The sequence below is a fragment of the Capricornis sumatraensis genome, chromosome 12 (assembly GCF_032405125.1).
Source record: "Capricornis sumatraensis isolate serow.1 chromosome 12, serow.2, whole genome shotgun sequence".
Classification (NCBI taxonomy): domain Eukaryota; kingdom Metazoa; phylum Chordata; class Mammalia; order Artiodactyla; family Bovidae; genus Capricornis; species Capricornis sumatraensis.
The window spans coordinates 30,298,717-30,313,936 of NC_091080.1; the positions used below are offsets into that span (position 1 = coordinate 30,298,717).

The window sequence follows — 15,220 nt, forward strand, 5'->3', positions numbered from 1 at the left end:
TTTTAGCAAATTGTATTTTTGGTCCTACTTAAAGAACAGTTAGTGGAATCTGGTTTCTGTAGTATAATATAGTACATTGAAAGCTTGCCCTGAATTGATAAAGATACCCTTCTGTTTATTATTTTCCTGAGTCTCTTTGTACCTGCTTATCTTGTTAAAGACTTGATATCTTTGTATTCCATTATTTTTTTAGATTCTTCTCTGCTGAAATTTTAAAGTTTCAGTTAAAGACTTGAGAGAAGGATGTGTCAGTTAAACTTTTCTTTAATAGAAAAGTAAAGTTCCTGTGACTTTTTGTCAGTAGAATAATTTTCACTTTTAAATATATGCTAGATTCATCATTTATGGTGAAAAAATACATACCAGAATACATATTTATAGAGACTAAAGGAAAGCAATTCCATTGCAACCAGAATTCCAATACAGAGAATTAAATAGCTAAATGCACATTTTTTTCACTTAGAAAAATTTCACTCTTTATAACGAGGTGATCGAACAGTAAGATATATGGAGGTGAAACTATTAGATGAAATCAGGACTTACTAAGTCTTAAGTTGGCCCGGTCATTCTGTTTGCTTGTCTATGAAAAATCACATTTTTACTTTTCACTCCTCAGGCTTCCAGAACCTCCAGCTTCAGTGCGAAACCCTCCATCAAAGGTAAGAAACTGTGACTAAAATATCTTTGGAGCACCTGGAAAAATAGTATACTTTTGCCACATACATTTAGTTTAGTATATGTTAAAGCATCTTAATTCACCTTATGTGGAATCAAGATTATACTGCTCTCCATCAGTATTTTTATTTTCATGGATTCTAGGTGAATCATAAATAAGGTGCTATGAAAATCAAGAAAGAGTTGGTTCTAACTCAATATCTACACTGACATATTAGAGAATCTAATTAAAATTAAGTCTTCTTGCGTGAGCTAGATCCTATAATTAACTTCATTAATCATTAGGAAAACTCTATAAATAAAACTCACTTTGCCAAATATAATTGTCATAGGCACAGAGGTACATAGAGCATGATTTTTGCAACACAGAATTCTTTGAGCAAGGATGACCACACTTTACTGTCTATACTCGAAATGATCAACGCAGTTTGTGAATCAGTGAAAAACCTTTCCTCTGCCAGATGTTCTCAAATTGCCACCCACAGCTCCTCTGCCCTGTGGACTCTCAGATACAGGGAGTAGAGAAGCCATTCACAGACCACACCCGAGAGCAAAGAGTAGCATCCCTAAGTCCGGGCCTGATTGCAAACTAGTAAGTGCTGCTCAGACACAAGGAAATAAACACACGCACCAGCTTATCCGTGAGGCCACCATTCTCCAGCAGGCAAAATGATGAGTACCTTGTGAATGAATGTAACACGGATGCTAAAGAACTTTCCTTCTTCCCTGCCTTCTAGGTGGCCAACATTCTCAGGATTTTTTGTTGTTGTTGTTTTTCATTTGTATACTGTTTAGGTGATGATGGTTCTAAAAACATTCAATACTTTGACTTTTAGGAAAGGGCATCAAATTTAAAGTTCACCATTGTTAGTTGGGGACCGTTTTTAGCAAATTGTCCAAGGAGGTTCATCTTTTCCTCACTGGAGGAAGCAGTTGATGTAAGATCTTTATCTTTAGATCTGGGACAGACCCACAGCAGCACCAGGGGACATAAATATAGCTGTCTTGTTCTAACTAAGGTAACAGGCATATTTGTTTCTTTCTTCTTTTTCTCCTTCCAAAAGCGAGGCATATTTCTTTCTCTCAAATATCTGTCTTCCTTAGTAACAGAGAGATCTAAAACTGCCCTTGAAGGATTTAGCCTTCGATGCAGTTACTGGAAGGTAGGTTCTTTTTCTGTTGCACAAAGAGTTCACAGATGAGATTCGAGGTGAAGTAAGCTCTGTGGGAGAGGGACAGGGTGGGATGATTTGGGAGAATGGCATTGAAACATGTATACTATCATGTAAGAAATGAATCGCTAGTCTAGGTTCGATACAGAATACAGGATGCTTGGGGCTGGTACACTGGGATGACCCAGAGAGATGATATGGGGAGGGTGGTGGGAGCGGGGTTCAAAGTTGGGAACTCATGTACACCTGTGGTGGATTCATGTCAATGTATGGCAAAACCAATACAGTATTGTAAAGTAAAAAAATTTTAAAAAAAGCAAAGGGTTTATTGAGCGACCGTGCACTGTCAGGAGGGAGGGAGCCTGGGCAGGCTCAGAGGAGCTGCAGCGAGGCCCTTTTGGCAAGCTGGTTATATGGGCTGTGAAGGACTGGGTGGAATATTCACCCAGGGGGAGGGGGTGAGGGGTTGATTTCCTGGTTTTCGTCCCAGCTCCACCTTGCAGAGAGGAGGAGGAGTTTCTGCCCTTCTGTGGTCTTGCTCGGATCTGTCGTGGCACCGGTACATGGTGGGCACTGCTCTGTGCAATGCTAATTCTGTTGTAACGTGGGCATAGTGAGCAAAAGGTTACATTCGGACCAGAGGTTCCCGTATTTCTTTGTTTGCTGCTAGGTCCCTTGTCATCACAAGACTTATGATCTGTCAGCTCAGAGGTTCCCACTTTTCTGTTTGCCCCCTTGCACCCCTGCCATTGTAAGATGTTTGTGGTCACCCGACCCATGCCTCGCACCCTTCAAATCTTTTAAGGATCAGAGGGTCCATGATCTGTCTTCTGGAGCTGCCTCAAGCTGAGCAGGGGCATTGTGCCTGCCTGTGGGGCCCAGATCACCTTGCCCTCTGTCAGAGATGAGGTCTCGGGGTCCTTGACAGTGGCAGAGACAGAGAGTGGGGAGTAGACAGAGGCTGCAGCCCTGTCCCACAGATGTTGGTGGTCCCCATTGTCATGAAAAGAAAAGAAAGTGAAGTTGCTCAGTCGTGTCCAACTCTTTGCGACCCCATGGACTGTAGCCTACCAGGTTCCTCCATCCTTGGGGTTTTTTAAGCAAGAATACTGGAGTGGGTTGCCATGGGTTGAAATTCCTGGTGTATCATCATCTGTAGGTGACACTGTTGTAACCTGAAGAAACGAGCTTAACAAGCAGGTTAAAAGGGACAGGGCCAAAAGTCAATAGAAGTATGATTGCAATCAGAGGTCCAAGCAGGGGCAGGAACCAGGTTGTATTTGATAACACCCCTCTGACTGCAGGCCAGAAGGGGGCACAGGGGTCACCCTTCCTGAAAGTGTGTAGCTTTGGGGCCTGTTCGTGTGTGCTTTGGGCACCTTCTTCCACCCGGCCAGGGGTGTTGATGTCGGTGCAGCACAGTTTTTTGACTACTGCACAGACGCTCCCTGTTCAGCTGGGAGATAGTCCAGGGCTATCTGTTCTCCATCACTACATCTGCTAGGAAATAAAGGGATCCCCCGTGATCCTGGTCAGAGTCGATAGAATATCTGACAGGTTACAGAGCATTGCCTCAAGGGAGGCAAAGCTGCCCCCATCCCCTGCCATGGGGACACACCAAACCAATAGCAGCCCCAGTGCCTTCCGGTGTGTGGTCTGTATTGATGGTTACACCTGGGTTCCTCTGATTACTTGGTTGGCTGAGTGTGCCACAAACAAGGCAATATCTATACAAGGAAAATGAAAGTTGCTCAGTCATGTTTGAGTCTGTGCAACCCCATGGACTATATAGTCCAGGGAATTCTCCAGGCCAGAATACTGGAGTGGGTAGCCTCTTCCTTCTCCAGGGGATCTTCCCAACCCAGGGATCGAACCCAGGTCTCCCGCATTGTGGGCAAATTCTTTACCACCTGAGCCGCCTGGGAAGCCCGTACGTACAAGGAAAGGTCACAGCCGATCCCAGGGAGAGGCAGAGGAGTTGGGGTTGTTCTGAGGGCGGAAGTGGCTTATGTTTCAGCCACAAAGGGACCAATATCTGGAGGAAGCGCATGCCCGGCGCACTTCAGAGGAGTTGAAAAACTCCTTAAGTGGTTTGTCCGAGAAGGGTACCCATGAAGCTTGGAGAGGGAGGCCCAGCATTATGAGAGCAATTATGGGGTGTGAAGACGCGGTAGGACACGGGTCACGGGACTCTGAGACCGGCAGGGTTGCCACGTGGCCGCTGCCTCCACATTGGCCAAGGTTGGCAGGACTAGGTGCCTATAGCCAGTCCTGACAGAGGGGCCCCTTATGGGCCCCCGAATGGTAGTGCTCCTCTCTTTTACAGGAGCCCTCTCCCTGAAGGTTCACGGGAAGCCTCCTCTCCATCCCCGAGGATTCACCCCTGGGGTGCATTTTCATTCACGGGGACAAGTTTTTAAAACAGGAAAAGCTCATCTTTTGTAATACTGCTGGGCCCCAGTGTAAACTTGAGGACAAGAAAGTCTGGCTGGAAAATGGAAGCCTCAACTATAATACCATCCTATGATTAGGTTTTGCAAAAGGCAGGGAAATTGGATAGAGTTTCCTAATGTTTATGACCCTAAGAGAGAATCCAGAGCTATGCATGTCCTGTGTTGGGGAAGCTTGTCAGTTGGGACTGGTTCAGATTATATAAAAACCCTCTCTGGTAGCATCTCTGGAGGAAAAGAAATCTTGGACAGAAGCACCTACGTCCTGATACTCTTTCACCGTCTTCACCCCTCCAGCACCGTGTAATCCTCTTTATTCTCCCGTGCAAGAAGTGCAGCAGAGTGCCCTTGCCCCCTCACCCCCGACCCCTGAGAAGCAGTAGGCAGACCTCAGGGAGATACCAGAGTCCGTACCCCTTTCCTTTGTCTGGCCTCAGCCAGCGCCGCCCTCACTTAGGCTGGGGCCCATTCACCGAAGGATTCTGGGAGCTAACTCTTTCCTTGCACCTTACTTGAAAGGACCCTGAATGTTGTCATTTCCCACTGCTGTGCCCCTGAGGAAAAGACCCCTATCTGGGCACAGCCTCAAGCATTTGATGATGAATTATGTATCATCTAACCCACTTACTGCCCCATGGGCATGACAGCAATGCCACTGATTGATCCCAAGTGGGACTATGAACCAGGCCAACTTGGTGTCCCTAGAAGAGCACGCACAACCCTTTGCTTCATTGAAGGGCCGAGATGGTGCACAGTTAAACCTGTCAGCTGTGATAGGGTTGAAGAGGTCACCCAAGATCAGAATGAACCCTGTTTCCCACCCGGTTGGTAGATGCCTCAGAAAGTATACGGATGTGGACCAGACACTTCCGAGGGATGTGTTGTGCTTGCAACTTACTTCACTTACCAGTTGGTCCCCGACATCCATTGGAAACTTCAACAGCTCGCCTTGGGGTCCCATACCCCTCTCAGCCTTTTTGATGATGCAGCCTCCAGTGTCTTTGACAGTAGAGTCCAGGCTGAGGAAGAGAGGAAGCAGCAGCTTGACTTAAGAAGGGCCCGTTGGCAGGCCAGACCTCCAGCAGCCGTCAGGGCGAGACGTAACCCTCCTCCTGATCACCGCAGAGGTGCTCCCAGAAGACCCCCGCCAGGTAAAGGAACCTGTTTCAGCAGTGGGAACTCTAAACCCTGGAGCGGGGAACGCCCAGGAAATAGGTCCTGGCCTCTACCCGAGGCTCACTCTGTAGGAAGATGGGCCATGGGACAAGAGGAAGCCCTCAGCTCTGAAGGAAGCGAGGAACTCGCCCACGTCAGTCACGGCCGTGGTTGACTGACGAGATCCAGGACTTCCCAGGGCCCCTCAGAATACAGCCACCATCACATGGGAGGGATGTGGGGGACCACCGACGGGACAGGTACTCTTGTCCAGTTTCCAGCGGACACAGAAGCCGCATACTCCATCCTCGCTTCTCATGCTGGGCGTCTTGTCCCTGAAACCTGCTCTGTTGTTGGGGTAGAAGGAAGGCCGAAAGGAAAACGGTTGACCCCCACTCTGACTTGTGCCTGGGGAGAGACCATCGTAGCTCATAAGTCTCTTGTCGTGCCTGAGTGCCCTAGCCCATTATTGGGAAGAGACTTTCTCTCAGCCTTGGGGGCAACTTTTGCTCTGCCTGAAAATGAAAATCAGGGCCTATTTCTGGCTGAACTATGCGTCATACAAGACTCAGACAGTCCAGCCCATATTTTCCCCAGAAATTGGAAAATGCACAGATCCACAGACCTCAGACCAAAGAATCCCAGGATGGGCAAGATTTGCCACCTCGTTAAAAATCACCGCTAAGGAAGCTGGGATCTTCTTGCCTTCTAGGTGTCAGTTCCCCATAAAGCCAGAGGCTCAACAGGGCCTCAGACCCTGATCTCAAAATTCATCAAATGTGGGCATTTGGTATGATGCCAGTCTCCTTGTAATACTCCAGCCCTGCCTGTCCTCAAACGAAATGGGGCATATAGAACGGTGTAAGGTGTTCGACTCATCAGTGAAGTTGTGATTGCTCTCCATCTAATCATCCCAGTCTGTACTCCATCCTTTCTCAGATCCCGGAGGACGCGGCCTGGTTTATAGCCCTTGACCTTAAAGATGCCTCCTTCTCTATACCTGTTCAGTCTGATTCTCAGTACCTCTCTCCCTTTGAATGGACCGATCCAGACACCAGTGTGACCCGACAGTATACCTGAACTGTCCTTCCCCAGAGATTCCGGGACAGCTGACACCTACTTGGCAGAGCCCTAGTGAAGTAACTGCAGGCATTTAAATTAGAGATGGGGGCATTATTACAATACATAGTTGGCCTCGTTATTTGCAGTCCCTTGAAGGAAGCCTCAGATCAAACCACTGCACAGATCCTCAGTTTCCTGGCTTCAGAGGATATCCCCATAGAAGGCCCAAATTTCCTCCCAGAGAGTCACCTTCCTGGGACATGTTCTAAGCACAGGAGAGTGCACCTTTAACAGCAGTCCTCCACCTACAACCACCGCATTCAGAGGGACAGCTCAGAATCGTCTTAGAAGTGGCTGGATTTTGAAGGATTTGGGTCCCTGGGTTTTGTCTCACACCATGCAATAATGCTGGAGACCCCAGTTCGATTCCTGGGTCAGGAAGATCTGCTGAGGGGATAGGCTATCCACTCCAGTATTCTTGGGCTTCTCTGGGGGCTCAGCTGGTAAAGAATCTGCCTGCAATGTGGGAGACCTGGGTTCGATACCTGTGTTCGATACCTGTGTTGGGAAGATCCCCTAGAGAAGGAAAGAACTACCCGCTCCAGGATTCTGGGCTGGAGAGTTCCATGGACTGTATAGTCCATGGGTTCGCAAAGAGTCAGACATGACTGAGCGACTTTCACTTTCTTTAGGGGCTTCCCTGGTGGCTCAGACTGTAAAGTGTCTGCCTGCAGTGCAGGAGACCTGGGTTCAATCCCTGAGTCAGGAAGATCCTCCGGAGAAGGAAATGGCAACCCACTCCAGTACTCTTGCCCAGAAAATTCCATGGACAGAGGGGCCTGGTAGGCTACAGTCCATGGGGTCACAGAGTTGCACACGAGTGAGCAACTGCGCTTAAGCCGTTATGTGAGGACTTGAAGGGACTAGACCCAGAACCTGTAGTCTGGGTGGTCAGTTTACAGGAGCATTTGATCAGATTAGTTAACCTTAAAAGTGCCTTCCAGTATACTCTCAGTTCAGTCACTCAGTCATGTCTGACACTGTGACCCCATGGACTGCAGCACGCCAGGCTTCCCTGTCCACCAACTCCCGGAGCTTGCTCAAACTCACCTCCGTTGAGTTGCTAATGCCATCAAATCATGTTATCCTCTGTCATCCCCTTCTCCTCCTGCTTTCAATCTTGCCCAGCATCAGGGTCTTTTCAAATGAGTCAATTCTTCCCATCAGGTGGCCAAAGTATTAGAGCTTCAGCTTCAGCATCAGTCCTTCCTGTGAATATTCAGGACTGATTTCCTTTAGGATTGACTAGTTGGATCTCCTTGCAGTTCAAAGGACTCTCAACAGTCTTCTCCAACACCACAGTTCAAAAGCATCAGTTCTTCAGCACTCAGCTTTCTTTATAGTCCAACTCTCACATCCATACATGACTACTGAAAAACCATAGCTTTGACTAGACAGACCTTTGTTGGCAAAGTAATGTCTCTGCTTTTTAATATGTACCAATATACTTTAGGTGCAGACAAATGCTGTTTGATTCCATTTACATGAGGTACCTAGAATAGTCAAATTCATCGGGTCAGAAAGTACATTGGTAGATGCCAGGGGGTGGAGGGGGTGGGGAAGGGGAATGGGGAGTTGGTGTTTAATGGAGACCAAGTTTTCATTTAGAGAGATGAATTTGGGAGCTGGATAATGGAGAGAATGTGAATGTACTTAGTGCCACTGAGCTGTACAGAGATTAAATATGGTTAGAATAGTATGTTCTATATTATGTGACTTGTACCACAAAAAAAAGAAAATGTTTTTAATGGCTCTGACTAATGCCCCAGCCCTAGAGATTCCAGATCTAAACAAGCTCTTTACTCTGTTTTCCCCAGAAAAACAGGGAATTAGCCCTGGGAATTCTTGCCCCAAAGGTGGGACCAGTCCCATGGCTGATGGCATCTCTCTCCAAGCAGTTGGGCCCAGTGGCCTCCGGCTGCCTCACATTTTGGGAGGGGGGCCTCCAGTCAGCCAGTGGTATCCCCTAATTTCTACCAGCTGGGTAGAAGCCTTTCCAACTAAGACTGAGGGAGCCCAGGAGGTAATAAAGGCATCACTTAAGGAAATAACTCCTCAGTTGAGACTTCCACGGTCTTTACAGAGTGGCCACAGTCCCTCTTTTGTGGCTCAGGTCACCCAACTAGTCTCTCCAGCCCTGGGCACTTGCCTGGAGGCCTCGAGGCCTCAGTCGTCAAGGAAAGTGGAAGAGGCAAATCAAACTTTAAAAAGAACCCTGGCTAAACTTTGTCAAGAGACGTCGGAACCGTGGACAAAGCTTTTACCCACAGCCCTCCTGAGAATCAGGGCAGCACCCAAAACAGGGCTATGGCTCAGCCCCTTTGGAATGACTGGCCGCAGGTAGGCCCTTTGTTCCTTCCGATATTTTGGTGGACACCAGAACTGGTGAGCTCACTAAGTAACTAACTAATTGGGGCCAAACTCAACAGGCGATTTCATGGGGGGATGGGGGGCAGGTTACCTACCTTGGGGCAGCACTTTGTAACCTGTCAGATATTCTATCTACTCTGGCCAGGATCACGGGGGATCCCTTAATTCCATAGCAGATGTAGTGATGGAGAACAGATAGCCCTGGACTATCTCCCAGCTGAACAGGGAGCGTCTGTGCAGCAATCAGTAAACTGTGCTGCACCGACATCAACACCCCTGGCCGGGTGGAAGAAGGTGCCCAAAGCACACACGAACAGGCCCAAAGCTACACACTTTCAGGAAGGGTGACCCCTGTGCCACCCCCTTCTGGCCTGCAGTCAGAGGGGTGTTACCAAATACAACCTGGTTCCTGCCCCTGCTTGGACCTCTGATCACAATAATGGGTTTGCTGATTTGGGGGCCCATCCCTTTTTAACTTACTTGTTAAGTTCGTTTCTTCTGGTTAAAACTGTGTCACCTACAGATGATGATACACCAGGGATTTCAACTCATTTTTCATGACAGTGGGGATCACCAACATCCGTGGGACAGAGCTGTAGCCTCCGTCTACCCCGCACTCTCTGTCTCTGCCACTGTCAAGGACCCCGAGACCTCATCTCTGATAGAGGGCAAGGTGATCTGGGCCCCGCAGGCAGGCACAAATACCCCTGCTCAGCTTGAGGCAGCTCCAGAAGACGGATCATGGACCCTCTTAAAAATATCTGAAGGGCTCAGATTCCTTGAAAAGGGAAATGTTAGAGCAGGCCGTTAGCCAGACGTGAGCAGAGAAGGAGGCATGGGTCAGGTGACCGTAATATATCTTGCAATGACAGGGGTCCTGGAGCAAACACAGAAAAGTGGGACCCTCCGAGCCAACAGGAAGCCATACATCTTGTGAGAACAAGGTCCCAGAGGCAAAGAAAGAAATGCAGGAACCTCTGGTCTGAATGTAACCTTTCGCTCACTGTGCCCACATTACAACAGAATTAGCATTGCACAGAGCAGTGCCCACCATGCACCGGTGCCATGACATATCCGAGCAAGACCACAGAAGGGCAGAAACTCCTCCTCCTCTCTGCAAGGTGGAGCTGGGACAATAACCCAGAAATTACCCCCCAAACTCCTTCCTCCCAGTCCTGCACACCCCATATAACCAGCTTGCCAAAAGGACCTCGCTGTGTCCCCTGAGCCTGCCCACATGCCCTCCTGAGAGGGTACTGTCACTCAATACATCTCGGCTTACTTGGCCTCCGAGTCTCATCTCCCAAAGTCTTTCTGCAACAAAACAAGAACCTACCCTCTGGCCACACAAAGACGGCCACAGACAATTCATAAATGAACCAGTACAGCTGTATTCCAGTAAATCTTCACTTGTAAAAACAGACAGGTGGCCTGTGGGCAGTACTTTGCTAAGCCCAGATTTCTCCTACATCTCAGCTTCATCTTCTGGATGATTTTAGTTGCTTTCTAAGGTGTCCTGCTCTATTGTGTCTTCCTGGGGCTCTAGCGTTTACATCGCAAACTGCACCAAATGATGTACCGTAGTTTAAACAAGAGTAGGATAATGTCTATTAATTTCCCATCTATGTCCAGGACTTGCTTGATTCTTACAGAAATATAGTTGATCATTTGCAGAAAATCACATTCCAGTGGCCATTAGGTATCTTTGCATCTCTTTTGCCTTAATATGGTTCACATTATTTTATAACTCTTAAGTTTGCCTATTTTGAGGCCAGCTTCCAAACCTCACTTCTTCTGTCTTTTGACTTTGCCAGTGTCAGCTCACAGAGCTGAATACAGTCAGTGGATGTGGGAGTGTGGCTGAGTTTTCTTTGCAAATCACTTGTAGGAATGATAAGACCAACCTCAGCACTAATTCCTGTGTTGTCTACTATCTGCCCTTCTCTTTCCAGAGCTGTACCCATTTAGTCAGATGCGTTGTTGCTGTCTTTGTGAACCACTTTTCTATTTCTTCTGAAGCAGTCCCCTAAATCTACAGTGATTCAGTCTTTTAAATAACAGAAATTTAAGGTGTTACAGGTGATATGCTTTCCCAGCATATTCACTGGTATGCTGGTGAAGAATTTCAGGATGTGTCATTTTGCCCACTCATGCTATATATGCGCTGTGGCATCTTCTAGCTCCGACTTTACAGTTCTTTGTTTAGTGAAGGCTTGGTGAGAAAAGTGGAGCTGGGAACAAGCCTGCATTTCCTAGTGTGGGTCTATGTTGGATCATATCAGTGTCTCCACAAAGAGCTTGAAAATCTGTAGAGAGTCCCAGCTGTGATCCCAGTGCAGTCAGCTCCCCATGTTATACATCAAGACTCACCTGCCTGCCATGTGCCTTCTATGAAATAAGCATGTCGCGATTCCTGCTATACTATGAACATAAAGGCCACAGTCTAGCTCTTGACCTGATTCTCACATGTGTTGATTGCAAAATGCTGATGTGAAAGGTGAAAGCAGGAGGTAACAGCTGACTTTATTGCATTGGGTCCCATGCAAAGAGCACCTGTAACAAAATGTGAGATCTCAAGTCCTCCGCTAGGCGACCTTGAGCCTGTTCACGTAACCGCTGTGCTTCCCTCTGCTGCCTGCTTGCTTTGCAAGGTTGTTCTTACGTGGATAAAATGAGATAAACTGAAAGGACACAAAGATGGTAATAATAAGAATACTGTTCCCATACTCCTAGATGGACATCACACTGGTCCTGCAGGTGAATAAAGGGGGTTCTGGCTGGACCCCTGGCCACCATAAAGGAAATTCTCTTCTTTGATCTGTGTGTCTGTATGCGCCCCCTTACGCTGTCCTGGAAGTCAGCGTTCATCTAGATGCCCCCCGTCCCTGTAGTATGTGATCATACTGCTAGACAACCTCAGGACTGGGTCATGGGCTTGCCTGCTCACACCCTCTCACCACCAAAGCTGCTTCTCGGAAGGGTCATCTGGCTTAGAACGTTCCTAGAAAAGTGGCAAAAAGTGAAGGGACTTGTAAAGAATCAGCGCTCCGCAGAGTCTGCAGCTCCATTCGGCCGCCACAGGGGTCCAAACTGTTCACGTTTGGTGGTGTGTTGTTTTTTTTTAATGGGTTGATGTGTCAAAGTGACATTTGACAGTTCACTGCTCTAACATTGCAGAAAGCAAAGTTATCAGATGAGCCCGTAAACGCAAAAGAAGATTACACTAAGTTTAACTCCAAAGATTTCAAGACTGTAAAGGTACGTGTCCGGGTGTTAGTGGCATACTCCTGAATCCCATGGCTGATGCTGCTGCGTGGGGACTTCCAGGAACGATTGCATGCTTGACTGTGATTTTATCGTTTTAACCATGAAGAATTATAAACTTGAGTTTCAGTGACTTTAGAACTATTTCAAAATTGTGAGTGACAATGAAAGTATCAAGCAAGGAAGACCTTTTTACAGATAAAGAAAGGCAGAGTTATGAGCAAGAGTGTGCCTAAGCTTCGTAATATAGTATATCCAGAGTGGTAGGGTGGGGCAGAGAAACAGGCTTCAAAGGTAATGTTTTGTCAACTCAACTGCCTAGTAGCTTCCCAGAAATTATGATAATAACAATTATTAACACATAACTCAGCAATCACCCAGCAAATATTTTCATAACATTCCTTACTAAGCTTTATCCTTCACATCATTATGAATACATATGTAGCTTTCAGAATTGGCATACATATGTATTGGAGTTGTGCCCTTTTCATTTAGCTCTGTATTGTAAAAATATTGATGTCATTAAGCTTTCTTTGAAAAATTATAAATGGTCTCATGATATTCAGTCACTGTTATTTTATTTCACCATGTAGAATATAATCTATTTAATTCCCCTATTTTTGGACACATGTTATTCTGCTTCTTTTTGTCTAAATGAAGTGATAAAACATTCTTACTTACAGTCTGCATCTCTGTTTCATTAGACACAATTTAAAACTAAGAGTAAAGGCTTAGAAAACATGAGCTCTTTCCATGATTACTGACACACATACATAGCTAAGAAGCTTTCCAAAAAGGTAGCAGAAATTTATCCTCCCAGCCATTACTGCTGATGAGTGTTCATCTCACAGTCTTGACAGCATTGGGTATTGGTTTTATTCTTAAAAATTTTGCCTGTCTAATTAGGTTACATTTCTTTGGGTAGAAAGGTTGTTTTTCCAAATGATTATTGCCTGTCTGCAGTTTTGCTAGTTTTCAGTTCATGTCTCTTGCCTAAATTTACATTAGGATAGTAATGTTTTTCTTGTTGATTTGTAAGAGCTCGATCTAAATTAAGGCTATTAACACTTTTCATGACATATCAAGTACAAATCATTTTCCAGTTTTTTTAGCCTTTTCATTCAACTTTTGAACTGTTTTTTAAGCTTTTCTGAGGATTAAATATCGAAGTTTTTTTTTAATGATTTTCTCATCTTTTTTAGGTTTAGACCTTGCCTGCCCCAAGATAAATTAATTCTACTTAGATTTTAGCAATACTTGCTCTCCCTTAGGTTTTATGGTTTCTAAAAATTGTATTCTTTACACGTAATTTATCTAGGCATAGCATATCAGGGAATAATCCAACTTGAGATCTGACTAAATAGCTGGTTATGTCAGTGCTTTCTGTGAGCAGGGATGTTTCTGAGTTTCTCCGTGAGGAATATTTCTGCCCCACCCTTCTAAGTGCTGTTTCCCAGTGTGTCACCTTGGGCACAGCACCAGTGAACTAAGAGGTTGAACCAGGATGTGAGTGAAGTGCAGGGGACAGAGGATAACTTGTCTCAGAGAAAGTGTCCCTCTTCGCCATCCAGCCAAAACATAAGCCTAGTAAGTTATAAGAGACAGAATGTAAGAAGCAAGTTTCCAGGGATCATATACTGACTGTGCCCTTAAAAGATCCTTTGGCAGTGACTTTGTCTCACAGCTCGCGGGAGACAGATGATTTCTTTTTTGCTGATTCCCATCACTTACGCTTCTGTTGAACGCTGAAGTACATGCAGTCAGCTGCTGTTTCCCTTCTGCCAGTGCTTTGTTATAGGACATGCATGGCAAAACAAAACCAAACAAAAACAGTGACCAGGAAGAAACAGAGTTTTAAAAGGCAGTTATTTGGAGTCAGCTTTTCGGAAGGTACTTTTCGTGGTTGGAGGAAAAGGGACCGCTATCCTGCTGGTCCTGGTGCAGCACAGGTTATCTTGTGAATGTAACCGCTCTGTCCTTGGTGTCCCAGAGAGCCTCTGAATGAAGTCAGATGGTAGCAGGCTGTGAATTATTCATCACGTGGTAATACAAGGCTATAATTCCTCCCTCTGACAATCGCTGCCTGTGTCAGCTCCATTGTTTGTGTTATTGCACTTAATGCACCCTCCAGAATTTTCTCCCCACAAGTAAACCATCAGTTGTAACATTCCACTCCTTAGAAGGCAGCAGTTTTATCTCCTGCCTGTTGACGTACTTTGTCTCAGGTATGAATTCTGAGCAGAAATCAGAACTTTTATAAAGAGTCACTCCTGATGAGGCATGTTTTTAGCAGCATGCTTACCTCCCTGAACGAACCTTGAGACATGCATGGTCTTGTCTGATTTGCATGTGTGATTTGTAAGTGTTACATTTGTAATGATTTTTCTCTCTTATTTTCATTAACAGAAAAATAGCAAAATGACCGCAGCTCAGAAGGCTTTGGCTAAAGTTGACAAGAGTGGAATGAAAAGTATTGATTCCTTTTTTGGTGCAAAACATGTTAAAAAAAAATAGGAAAGATCTGAACCTTTGAAAGTGAAATTGAGCAAAAATACCTGCCTTCTTCATGTCCCACTTTCATCCTTCCTCCTTGCTACTGTACTTCCAAACCCTTAATTACCACCTTTTGAAAAAAGGTAGGATGAGGCCAATTTTCAGATTCACTTGAACATTTCTTTGTATTTGAATTTTGTGTTTCCTGAACAAAATATGGGAAAGTAATTGTGAAACATCATGGCTTATAGCCTTTGGAGTTTTATTTGACACCATGAAGAACAATCAAGTGAGTAGAATTAACCTTTAGCATCACAGATTCCTCAATAAACTGACATGTGACAATGTTTGGGTGTGTGCTTGTTATTTTATGCCACTTTGCACATGGTAGCTATGGCAATATGGTTTTCAGTATACAGATAGAGATCGATAACACGACTATCAGATTAACTACTAATTTTTGGTAAATCTTTTGTTTAATATATTCTTTTTTATGAATATATGTTCTTTGTAGAAAAT

General features: G+C 45.6%; 1 protein-coding gene across 3 annotated transcripts in view; it reads left to right on the forward strand.

Moving 5' to 3' along the window:
- Window positions 1-15,006, forward strand: part of RNASEH2B (ribonuclease H2 subunit B) — a 67,505-nt gene extending 52,499 nt beyond the window's left edge. For all 3 annotated transcript variants that reach the window (XM_068984535.1, XM_068984533.1, XM_068984534.1), the window contains exons 9-11: window positions 617-659; window positions 12,122-12,202; window positions 14,615-15,006. In XM_068984535.1, the coding sequence (XP_068840636.1) occupies window positions 617-659; window positions 12,122-12,202; window positions 14,615-14,722 (232 nt within the window). In that variant the 3' untranslated portion in view covers window positions 14,723-15,006. The remainder of the gene's footprint in view (window positions 1-616; window positions 660-12,121; window positions 12,203-14,614) is intronic.
- The last annotated feature ends 214 nt before the right edge of the window (window positions 15,007-15,220 follow it).